At 44.6% G+C, this 12,955-nt stretch overlaps 1 protein-coding gene across 33 annotated transcripts in view; it reads right to left on the minus strand.

Annotated features, from left to right (window-relative positions):
* Ccdc62 (coiled-coil domain containing 62) overlaps positions 1–11,989 on the minus strand; it is a 36,701-nt gene extending 24,712 nt beyond the window's left edge. For 9 of the 33 annotated variants that reach the window (XR_015634145.1, XR_015634146.1, XR_015634143.1 and 6 more), the window contains exons 1-5: positions 11,815–11,989; positions 8,295–8,487; positions 5,293–5,459; positions 2,829–2,930; positions 1,291–1,462 (exon numbers count right to left, since the gene is read on the minus strand). Coding sequence is in view for 24 of the 33 variants with exons in the window: in XM_087579360.1 (XP_087435486.1) it covers positions 1,291–1,462; positions 2,829–2,930; positions 5,293–5,459; positions 8,295–8,487; positions 11,815–11,976 (796 nt within the window). In the remaining 9 variants the exon portion in view is untranslated. 33 annotated transcript variants of the gene reach the window in all.
* Positions 11,990–12,955: the final 966 nt, after the last annotated feature.

Raw genomic sequence — 12,955 nt, forward strand, 5'->3', positions numbered from 1 at the left:
GTCTACACTCCAGTCATAGCTCAATGCTAACTCTTCAAATTTACTTTCTCCGTCAACCTGAACTAAACAAGTTTCTCTCCCTTGCTCTCTGTTCTACTTCCCATTACTCTACTTTTAAAATGTTTTAATAAGGCTGGAGGGGTGGCTCAGTGGTTAGGAGCACCAACTGCTCTTCCAGAGGTCCTGAGTTCAATTCCCAGCAACCGCATGGTAGCTCACAACCATCTGTGATCAGATCTGATGCCCTCTTCTGGTGTGTTTGAAGACGGCATAGATAAAGTAAATAAATATATCTTTTTTAAAAGTAATTAAATAAATCCTGGGTTAATCAAGTACTCATAATGCATAAGTATTGACACAACAGACTTCTACTTGAACATCTAACTTGGCCCATGCACACACTCAATAAACACTGATGATCCACAGTGTTCAACCTACTGTTGGTGCTGTGCTCACCCAAAGACAGAGAGACACAATCTGTCCCCAATACTGTCACGAGGCTTATGGAATGATGGCTTTAGCTGACATTATAAATGGAGACAGGACTTGAGACCATTGGTGAAGTCATGGTGAGCCCAAGACTGTAAACATGCTGTGTCATTTACGTTATATTGGTCAAGATAAAATGTCAGATTTGGGGTATGGCTGAGACAGGGTCACATGTAGCCTAGGTTCAGCTTTGCAGGCTGTGTGGTGGAGGATGACTTTGAAATAATGATCCTCCTGCCTACCTGGGAAGTGCTGGTGTCTGACTACTTTACTCTGCCTGGCTCTATCTCAGAGCCTCCCAGTTAAAAGTTTAGTTTGACGACAGATAACAAGCCTCTCCACATTCTGCTCATGCTGGAAGCAGAACAGGTCTGGTGAGAAGCCTGGCAGGTCCAGGCTAAAACAACCAACGTATTTGGACCAACTCGGTAACTGGAGTTTAACAACTGCTGCACTTACACTGCTGTTGGTCATTACACAGCATGCCTCGGCAACAGCTACCTGATACGGACAATGAAAAATATGATTCAGGGTTAGAGATTCTGTAAGTATAAGGCCCCAGCCAGGTTCAGGCCTCATCTCTAAAAATAAAAAAAAAAAAAAGATGCAGCCTAACCACAATTTTGTTATTTTATATCACAGAATGTATGGCATTAATTCTATATAAATGAAGCAGATGTTACATGTTAGGATCTATAGGCAGGAATAAACAAACCCCTCTCAGTATAACACTAAGGGACTCAGATAAAGCAGTAAATTCCAGAGACAATGCACTACTGTCTCACACTGTCATTTCCTTACCTCTCAGTTTATTGACCTCAATCCTCAGAGCCTTCAACTTCTGCTTATAATCTTGCTTTTCCTTCACAACACAAGTCTCTGCCATCTTAGCGTCACGCAAAGCGTGCTCTAACAGCTTAAATTTACCAGAACAGTCTGAAATGTGATTGACCGCTTCAATAATATCTTTGTCCTAGAAACCAAGGGAACAGTTAAGGCACATTTTAAATTCCAACTAATCGGTACAATCGTTCCTGCTGAGACTAAACTGGGTTCTGAGGTTATTTCTCTTTTTTAAGATTTATTTATTTATTATATATAAGTACACTATAGCTGTCTTCAGACACACCAGAAGAGGGAGGGCTAAAGATGTACCTCAGTAGTAGAGTGTTTACCTAGCAAACCAAAGGCTGTGGGGCCAGCCCCCAGCACCATAAATAAGCAAATTTGTATTAAAAAAAAAAACAATAACCCAAACAACAAAAGTCTGTGACTAGACCAGTTTAAAATAATAAGCAATTAAGCCAATTACAAGAAATAATTTCTTCAATCCATGTCAGCCTTAAACAAGTTTAGGAGTTCCTTACTCTGTCTTTCCAAGTGTGTCCTGATAAGCATGTGCTTCTAGCAGAGACCATTTTCCTCAAAACAAAACTCTGACCATGGCAGCTCCGCATTCTGCATCTTTATGAATGCACTGTTCTAACAGGGAGGACTATGGTGGCGACTATTTTAACTAGAGCTAATTCTACAAATTTGGTATTTTCTCTTTAATTTTCACAAAGTTTGCCCATGATCATGTCCTAGTGTTAATGTCAGGAAGGCAATGGCACGCATCTGCAAATGTCCCAAGTGCACCGACATCATCCCCCTGCTCAGCACCTGCCAAAGGCATATGAGGCAGAGGAGCACACGCTCCCCCGTCCTCGTCCCCCCACCCCAAGGAGACCATGCTTCACACTCCACCCACTAGCGTCTGATAGCTTCCAGTTTTCCATTTGTTTTTTGGTTTGGTTTTTCTTTTTTTTCTTTCTTTTTTTTTTTTTTTTTTTGGTTCTTTTTTTCGGAGCTGGGGGCCGAACCCAGGGCCTTGTGCTTCCTAGGTAAGCGCTCTACCACTGAGCTAAATCCCCAGCCCCTGGTTTGGTTTTTCAAGACAGAGTTTCTCTGTGTAGCTCTGGCTGCTCTGGACTCTGTCTGTAGACCAAGCTGGCCTTGAACTCACAGACATCTGCCTGCCTCTGCCTCCAGAGTGCTGACATTAGAGCCTTGCAGTACCACTGCCCAGCTTCCTCCTGTTTAACAGAAGACGAGCAAGCATCTAACGGTCAGTATCTTCAGGAGAACCACCGCAGAGACCAGGGGAAATCCACGGAAACGCAGTCAGAGGCACTGGGAGCACCGTGTAAGCCCCGTGTCCCTTTCGTCTTTGAGAGCAGAGGATGAAGCGAGCAACACTGGCGGCTGTGCTTCTGGGGGCTAAGGACTGGGGAGGAAGGATGCCGTGGGTGAGCTCTGCAGCAGGAGTGCTCTGGAAGTGGTGTGTGCGTTTTAGTTACCTTCAGCTTTATCATGGTAGTGAGAGCCTGCTCTCTAGCTTGCAACTGTCCTACCTGAGCAGAAAGGTCCACTAACGTGCTGCTGAGATTTTCATTTCTAGCCTGCAAGAGAACAACACAGAAAACACTCAGTGAGTCTGTTAACTCTTCCACTGGCTACCAACCACAATCGACATTCATCTCTAGTTGTGTTAATTTAACATGTTTCAGGAACAATGTGGGTGAAGTAACAATCATAAAAAGGAATGCAAACACCTATTCCTCTATTAGCTCCAGCTTCCTCTCGATACTTAGCGGTTGTTCTAACTTGTACTGATTTAGGTCATAGTTATAAGCATTTCTTTTTAAGTAAAATCATTCTGTTTTAATTAATAAACAAATAAAACATCACAAGCTTCCTTAAAGAGGAAGCAACTCATTTCCAGACAGAGTTTGTCTGGGTCGTCCTGGGTGTCCTGGAACTCACTCTGTAGACCAGACTTGCTTCTAATTCACAGAGATCGGCCTGCCTCTGCCTGCTGGGTGCTGATGTTAGAACGTGCTCCGCCACACCTGGCTGCACATTGTTTTTAACATCTAGGCTACAAATCCTTACAACTGGGTTTGGCTCAATATGCCAATATACATTTGCCCAAATCCTATAGAAAGTAAAACACAAAGGTGAGCTGTTACATAAACTGGATGTGGGGTGATAAGAGTGAGCCCCCATGCACTCCCCAGTTGCAATGAATAGACCACCGTGATGCAGTGCCTCAGAAGTGGGGGTACTGTGTATGTGGATACAGCAGACATGGGAACTCTGTACTTTCCACTCAGTTTTGCTATGACCCTAAAACTGCGCTAAAATATAAGGCTCAGCTGATAGTGGCACACACTGTAACGATTGCATTCAGGAGGCGACAGCAGGAAGATTAATAGTTTTGCGAACAGCTTACTAGGCTACATAGTCTATAAAAAAGAAGGCAGGCAGGCAGGGAGGGAGGGAGGGAGGGAGGTAGGAAGGAAGGCAGGAAGGAAGGCAGGAAGGAAGGAAGGAGGGAGTGAGTGAGGAAGGAGGAAGGAAGGAAGGAGGGAGGGAGTGAGTGAGGAAGAAGGAAGGAAGGCAGGCAGGCAGGCAGGCAGGGAGAGAAAACCCAATTTACCCATTTTACCCCAGATGTGCTCCTTGCTTTGGTATGGGTGTTTGTTGTATCGACAGACCTTAGGTCAATCTCAGTACTTCAGCACTAGCTAGAGGAGACTTAGGGAGACATGTTTCAAAATAAAAATTAAAAAAAAGTTCTTGGAATGTAAAATATTTGCCTCATGGAGGCCCTGGGTTTAATCTTCACTACAGGAAAGAGAGGGAGAGGAGGGGAGACAGAAATAGGGGAGGGATGAGAAAGGCAAAGAAAGGAAGTGGAGGGGAGGGAGTCAGAATCTAGAAAGCCATATTTGAAGCTCTCAAAACTTGAAGGTTCTTATCTCAGACTTCGAGAAAGGGGTAGGAAGGCAGGTACAAGATAGAACGAGGCCTGGCATTGAACGAGAAGGAAGGATGGGTGTAGGGAGAAAGTTTTTGAGAGGAGGAGACTGGAAGAGGCAGGAAGAAGAGTGGAGAGAACATGGAGGCTGATGTTAAGATTCCTCTCTGCACATTTACAGGTTGTTATGAATGTTCTTAAGGGATGGATGTGCACAGGACTTTGTATGTTTAGGTGGGCAATTATATCTTCTCAATTGGACCAGAGATTATTGTGTTGTGTGTTCTTTCGTGTGGTGATTTAAGTTCAAGAGAGTATGTGGTGGCTGGAGACACTAGATCACCATGGAATTGGGATGCATATTTCTGGCATGGTGGCAGCCTGCCTTGGGAACTAGGTAGGTAGAGAGATTGCTGCCGGCTCAGAGAGAAGCCATCGGCAGTGTGATATGGGATGGAGCATAGCGGGTGAGATGCTTTGCTGACTGAGATGAAGGTATCTACCAGATGTCTTGTGGCACTGTGGTGCTGGATCTAGTGCGGGGTAAAAGACAGCATTTTATTTTCTATAATTTTATAGCAACAGAACGGTGTTCTGAAATAACCCCTTGTTATTAAAATGCACAATGCTTCTAAACCAAACAGCAGAACCCTTTGTTTATGGACTGATGGAACAGTATCTCCGACACAGAGCAATGCTGTGCAGCTAGCCAGAGAGCAGGGAGAACACACACGCCACGTTTACACACACACACACACACACACACACACACACACACACACACACACCTGTTTTTTTTTTTTGTTTTTTTTTTTTTTTCCTTTTTTTTTTGGAGCTGGGGACTGAACCCAGGGCCTTGCGTTTGCTAGGCAAGCGCTCTACCGCTGAGCTAAATCCCCAACCCCACACATCTGTTTTTAATGAGGAGATTTGAAGTTAATTTTTCTGTAACTGAAACCCAGAATTCAGACTAATAAAGTTCTTCGAAAACTGAAACCAACCTCAAGGTCTTCTGAGAGGAGGGCAGAATGGGTGGCCTTTTGAGCCATTTCCTGAAGCTGTTGCTGAGTCTTCTGAAGCGCCGTCTGACACTCCATCTGATTGGACTCAAGCGTTTTGACCTTCTTCATGAGTGACTTGATTATGTCAGTTCTTTTATGCAGCTCACCTGAGGGAAATGCCAGTCACGGTGTCTGTACTGAGACGTAACAGGCAGCATTTTCAAAACCAGTGATTATAAAGTAAAGGTCTGTTGAGCATTTCTAAAACATTTTACTGTGAAATGTACAATACCATATGTTGTCCAGAAGTAAACACTGGCACCGACCTGGAAGCCTACCTACACATAATCTCTGTTAATTTCCACTTTCTTTTTTTTTTTAAAGGTTTATTCATTGATTATATATAAGTACACTGTAGCTGTCTTCAGATGCAGCAGAAGAGGGCATCAGATCTCTTTACAGATGGTTTTGCGCCACCACGTGATTGCTGGGAATTGAACTCATGACCTCTGGAAGAGTAGTCAGTGCTCTTAACCACTGAGCCATCTCTCCAGCCCTAATTTCCACTTTCTAAGCAACTGCCCAGATCTTAGAATAATCGCTCCCTTGCTGCCCACCCACTCCCCATGCTAAGGATGGTAGGCCAGGCACCTGTCCACCACTGAGCTCCACTCCAGGACAACATCCTTGCTTTTACTATTATTGTTCTCCTACCTATCTCTGCGTCCACCCCCAAAGTATAATCTGACCTACATGCAAACAGAATTATACTCAGGAGTTGGTCTCTTCATTTGTAAGACCCTGAAAGCCGCCAAAGTTTTAACTTGTGTTTATCACTAACGCTGCTACATGATGGCCTATTAAACTATAATAGCAACGTGTATGTATCTGCTTTGGGTGACTATCTATGTTGGGCCCACTTTGCAGCTGTTAAATGGTGCTGCTCTGGATATCCTCTGATGTGTATCTTAGGGTATTTCTGCTTTGCTAATCAAAATGTGGTCCTTAAACCTGCATCACTAGTTCCATTGGGGACATTGCTAGAAATGCAGTCCTAACACAGTCATGGTGTTGCATCTTTCCCAGCACCCTAGCACTAGGTCAGTGAAAAACAGTAAGATTAGGGGTTCAAGATCATCCTTTGCTAAAAAGAAAGTCCAAACCAGCCTAAACGACAGAATACTCTATCCCAAAAATTAAAAGTAAATAAAAGGCAGAGTGCTGAAGAAGACTCGGCAGTTAAAAGCTTAGTCTGCTCTTACTGAGGACTCAAGTTTCATTCCTAGTACCGGCACTCTGTGGCTCACAACTGCTCTAGAGGGTCAGACTGTCACCAGGCCCCTCGGGCATCAGTACTGACCCGCGTGCACACACCCACAAACACACATAACAATAAAGGCGGGAGAGGTTGCTCTGTGGTTAAGAGCATTTGTTGCTTTCGCAGACCTAGACTTGGTCCCAAATATTCACTTGGCAGCTCCCAGTTCCCTGTATGTCCAGTTCCAGGTGATCCAACACCCTCTCCTGGCCTCTGAGGGCACCAGACACATATATGGCACACATACATGCATCCACACGTAGCACTCACACACATAAATAAAAATAACAAATGCCAGTCTACAAAGTGAGTTCCAGGACAACCAGGACTACATAGAGAAATCTTGCCCCCCTCCCCCCCAAAAAAGAGGCTAGGAAGATGGGGTTAACCGCATTGACGGTTCTTCCTGAGACCTAAGTACAAGTCCCATTAGCCACATGGTGGTTTCCAACCTTAACTCCTGTCCCAGCAGATCTAGCGCCCTCTTCTGGCATCTGAACACTGCATGCATGTGGTGGATAGACAAACATGAAGGCAAAAACTCCCATACACATGAAATTGTTCCGTTTTGTTTTTAAATAAAAAGGCAGTGGTGATGCACACCTTTAATCCCAACACTCGTAATGCAAAGGCAGGCAGATCTCTGTAAGTTCCAGGACAGTCTGATCTACAGAGTTCTAAGACAGCCAGGACTAAACAGTGAAACCCTGTTGGGAAAAACCAAACCAACCAAACAACCAAATAAAATAACCAAGTAACAAGACCAAAACAAAGACTGCAGACTCTTAATTCTAAATCCATCACATCAGAAGCTACCTAAGTAAACTGATAGCTGGAGTCGTGCTGGCAGGTCTAGGGAGGGAACCTAGAACGTCAAGGATGTTACGATGCTTTCCCAGTGAGCTCTATCCTCTAGCACAAGCACACAATCTGTTTTTAGTAAATTCCTTAGACAACTGAAGTGAAAATTCCTGGAGGTGCGATGGTTAGACCTGGTTAGAACATCTTCCAGCCTCTAAACCCTTTCTTACAGGATATGCATGTCTTCAACTTTACTAGGTAGTATAAAATGATTTCCCACAGTAATTGTGGCAGTTTACTCCAGCAGCGTGACTCTTCCTGGGGCTCTCCTTCCACACATGTGCTAACAAGGCCTGAGCCTCCATGACTCCCAAGGTCAGATACCAACCGGCAGAATGGCATAGTCGGCTCCCTCTATCAACACCTGGTGTCTTTTGCCAGTCTAGCAAACGTAATGATCTATCATTATGGCCAGCACTTCCCTACATTTGACTACTCTGCCTCTCTTGTGTCTGTACATTCCAGATGACTGTTTATAATGTCCTCCCCTCTTCAACAGGACAGAACTCCATGACGTCAGGAGCCATATTCTTTACCTCTCCTTATGCACTTTCTTTTTTTTTTTTTTTTTTAAGATTTATTCATTTATTATATGTAAGTACACTGTAGCTGTCTTCAGATACACCAGAAGAGGACATCGGATCTCTTTACAGATGGTTGTGAGCCACCATGTGGTTACTGGGAATTGAACTCAGGACCTCTGGAAGAGTAGTTGGGCGCTCTTAACCACTGAGCCATCTCTCCAGCCCCTCATGCACTTTCTTATGCGCCCTCTTAATGTGTTAGCACACAGGTGTATGCCCAGGAGCTACGTGTTTCTGACCTTCTAACTTGCTGCAGCGCTCCTCCAAAGTCAACACTTTCTGCCGATCCTCTTCCCATGAGAGAAGTTGTCTCTGATGCACTGCAACCATGTCATTGAGCTCTTTATCTCGATCTTTCAATTCTCCAATGAGCAGCTGAAGCTCCTTCCGCTGCTTCTCGATAGTGGAACTCTCAACTTCTGATCCGATGTTCTAAACATGGAGGGTGGCTTTGAATCAAGATGAACCCACACGTCAGCCACAATATACTTTCCAAATAATTACACACTTTTGTGGCCACCTCTGGATTGTAAAATTGAGTTTTGTCCTCTTCTAAGAACAATATATCAAGTTATGCATGTTTAAAGCAAGTTCAAGCCTATCACACAGTCTGCCTCTGTCATCATACAACACACAGTTTCTTAAAGAGTAAGACCTTCTCCAAAGACCCTCGCAAACTCACCTTCTGCCTTCCAAGGCCTTTGCTGTCAGCCTTCCTGTTCTGCTCGGCAATGCTCTGTCTGTGTGTGTACTCCAGCACATGCACACATGTGCTCGCACACAGACATGCAAACACGTGCTCCTGCGCACACACCTCCTGATGCCTTTGTGCCTGTGTGCGTGCGTGGTGGTGGAGCTCAAACCCGGAGCATTAATGAGCATGTGATCTAACTACTGAGTTATATTCCCAATCCTTGGCCTAGAAATTTTGGAGAAATCAAGGGAAGGTGAACATGAAATAATTGCTTTTAACAACACTATAGTCAATTCTTATCAAAGAATGGGAATTTTAATCTGTAAGAAGATAATTAAGCTAGATGTGGTGGTATGACTCCAGTCCTAGCAATCCAGAGCTTGAGGTAGGTGGATCTCTATGAGTTTAAGGCCAGTCTAGTCTACACATTGAGCTCCAAGCCAGCCAGAACTACATAGTTAGACCCTATGGTAGCAAGAACAATATAAAACAAACAAAATAAATTCTAAATATTAACACACACATTACTGAAATTCATTCAATCAAGGGCAATTTAGTATTTTTTAAAAAACATTTATTTTTTTCTTTTCTTTTTTTTTAAGGTTTATTTATTTATTATATATGAGTACACTGTCGCTGTCTTCAGACATCAGAGGAGGCCATTGAATCCCATTACAGATGGCTGTGAGCCACCATGTGGTTGCTGGGAATTGAACTCAGGACCTCTGGAAGAGCAGTGCTCTTAACCTCTGCGGAATCCTTCCAGCTGGGAAATTTAATATTGTTGCTTGTCATAGTCGACATATAGAATTAAAAACAAGGGCAAAGAGGATCCAGAGGACACAGATTTGATTCTTAGTATCCATACAGCAGCTCAAAACTATCTGTACTTCTAGTTCCAGGGGATCCGATGCCCCTCTTTTGGCCTCCTCGAGCACCAGGCACACAACACACATGGTGTACAGACATACATGCAGGCAGAACACCCACACATATAAAAGATTTATGTTTAAAAAGGGCGGGATGGCTCCGTATACAGAAGTGCTCACCTTACAGCCTGGTAACATGAGGTCAATGCCCAGAACTCAGGTGAACACTGGAGGTTAAGAACTTACCAGCTCCATAAAGCTGACCTCTGGCTTCCACATGTACGCATATGCTACATCTAAATATTCACGTTATATGCACACATATAATTTAAACAATAGGCCACACACAGTGATGCTTATGAAGAAAAAATTACCTATAATCTTTCTTGGTTATTATTATCACTTTTTTGTTGTTTTTAAGACTGTTTCTCTGTATAGCCTTGGCTGTCCTAGAATATGTTCTGTTGACCAAGCTGGCCTTGAGTCAAGAGCTCTGCTTGCCTTTGCCTCCCAAGGGTTGGGATTAAAGGCATGCGCCACCACAGCCTGGCTGTGACTAGCCATTTTAAAGTCCAGTGTATGTCAGGTCCTTTCAACCTGATTCTGGAGTTGGCCACTTAGTGGCTATAGAACCTTAATCAAGTTACTTAGCTTCCCTCATTCTTAGTTTCTTTCCCTGCAAAATGGTAACTGGAGTACTCTTAGACAAATGCTCTATCGCCGAGCAGTATCTACAGTATTTTTAAATATTAATTTTGTGTTTTACTGCATGTACAACTGTGTATCACTTGCATGGTTGGTGCCTGTGGAGGCCAGAAGTTGCTATCAGATCTGCCGACATTTGTGGGTCACCATGTGGGCACTGGGAATCAAACCTAGGTCTTTTGGAAGAGCAGCCAGTGCTCTTAACCAACTACTGAACCATCATCTCTCTAACCTCCACAGCCTTTTTAAAATACCTTTTGAGAGGTTGGTGATTTAGCTCAGTGGTAGAGCGCTTGCCTAGCAATCTCAAGGCCCTGGGTTCTGTCCTCAGCTCCAGGGGGTGGGGGTGGGGAGACACCTTTTGAGATGCAGTCTCACTAAATTGCCTTGCCCTTGGGCTCACTCTGAGGCCTTGAAATTTCCAGCCTCTAAAATAGCTGGGATTACAGACCTATTTTTTTTAAAGAAGAGGTTCTTTCTTTTAATGGCTCTACACTTCATTTAGACCTATAGTTTTGTAAGTGCCTGGCATATAGTAATCACTCAACATTAGTTATTATTATTATTAATTACAATTAGACAGGGCATTGCTTTGCAACCCTGTCGGTACTACAAGGCGGCCTTGAACTCACAGAAATGTATATGCCTTTACTTCCCAAGTACCTTCTGAGATTAAAGGTATGTGGATCCCAGGGATAGAACACAAACCAGGCCAGCTTCATGAACCCACTGAGCCATCTCACTGGCCTAATATCAGCTACCGTTTAAGTTCTAGTATAATCCATATGGTACAGGATTATGTTCTGGTTTTGTGTACAAAAGGTGGGGATAGAACTTGCCTCCCGCATGCTAGACAACTCTACCACTAAGCTAAGCCTATCCCCAACTCAAAGAAAGTTGAGATATGATGGCTCACACCTATATTCTCACAACTCAGGAGGAGGTGGGGCAGGAAGGGGGGGGGTTTACAGTGATGCCAGCATGGTCTGGAGGGCCATAAACAGGGCGTGGAGGGCAGTACAAGTTCATAGGGCAGTCATGTATATGATTACACTTTCAAAAAGATGTCTAAATTATGACGTACAGTTATTTACTAGTACCTAAATACACACACAAAAGAACTTGGAATTCCAAGTCACAATACCTGAATTCCAGTCTATAGGAATGGCAGCAGGGGCCCTGGAGCTCAGTGGAGGTAACCAGGCAATAAACCAAGCATACGAAAGTGTTCGTGTCACCCTACACTGATACAGAAATGCAGACCTTGGGCAAATTCACTTTGAAGATGTCAAAGTGAAGTAAGAAGTTGGTCCACTCGCTAGGCTACAGTTAAATAAACGAGGGAGGGCGGTGTCCCTGCCAACGTTCAACAGCAATGTCTGGTGCTCGCGCCTCCTCCCTGGGTCCCAGCTAGGTCCCCGGTTTTGTTGGGCTGAGGAAACGGCCTCTCTGCTCCCTCTCTGCACCGTCTCTCGGGGCAGCGGCGCTCACCTGGCGCCGGTATAAGGTCGTCGAAGGGTTCATGGATGATGCCCTTTCCCTCACAGAGAGTTGGTGCCAGGAGCGGGTCACCTCAGAAACGCCATAGGTGCTTGGCCGCAGTGGCGGGGGTAAGGCCACAGCCCACGACGCTGTGCCTTCAAAGTCACGCATGCGCACCCAAACCGCCCATCCACGCAAGGGCGTCGCGCAGGAGGGACGCCCTGAGTCTCGCGAGACTTGCGGCCGGCTCGCGGCCTGAGAACGCGAACTTACATTCCCACGCTGGAAAGCTTTGGCGTATCACAGGTTCCCGGAGCGTCACAGCGGGAAAGACGGAAAGAATTAAAAGCCGTTTCTAGTTCCCAATGATCCTGGTTTCTAATTCAACCAGCGGGTCTGCTGTTATCCTCCCTGTGGGTATTTAGTCTGAAGAAGCGGGCTGGGCTCTCAGAAATCTTGGTCTAAACCAAGATCACTCAAGATCAATCAATCACCTATCTGCTCTTAATTGCGATGAGAACCGTGGCATTCTATTATGACATTTACCATATTACTGCTGGATCCTGCGGCCTAAGGGAACTCTAGGTCTCATTATTTCTGTTTGTGCGTTCCTGTACCTGTGCTCAGTTGAGAAGGCAGCTTCCAGACCTTCGAAAGGCCTTCCACCACCTTTGAAGCAGGTCCACCACTTATGCCAGATATGGGCTGTCCAGTCATCCCCCTGCCTGGTTCCCAGCTCTAGGATTACAAATGCCCACGGATGTCCTTTTGTCTTATGGTTGTTAGGGATCAGAGGAGGGCAAGCAGAATGACCCTGGACCCTAAGAGCGAATTCCACCCAGGCCTGACCACCTGAGAATCCTAGGAACCCACAGTGGGAGGAGAGAATTCAAAGTTGTTTTATCTCTCTACACATGAACACAAACACTAAAATAAATGAATAAATCTAAAATTATCTGTGTGCTAAGGATCAAATCCCTGTCATCATGAAACAAACGCTTTACCACATACATACACGCCAAGTAAAAATGAAACAAATTAAAAGCAAAAAATAGCCAGGCATTGATTACACCTTTAATCCCAGCACTTGGGAGTCAGAGTTCTAGTTCAAAGCCAGCCTGGTCTACAGAGCAAGTTCTAAGACAGCCAG

This window comes from Rattus norvegicus, chromosome 12, assembly GCF_021556685.1.
Source record: "Rattus norvegicus strain SHRSP/BbbUtx chromosome 12, alternate assembly SHRSP_T2T, whole genome shotgun sequence".
Classification (NCBI taxonomy): domain Eukaryota; kingdom Metazoa; phylum Chordata; class Mammalia; order Rodentia; family Muridae; genus Rattus; species Rattus norvegicus.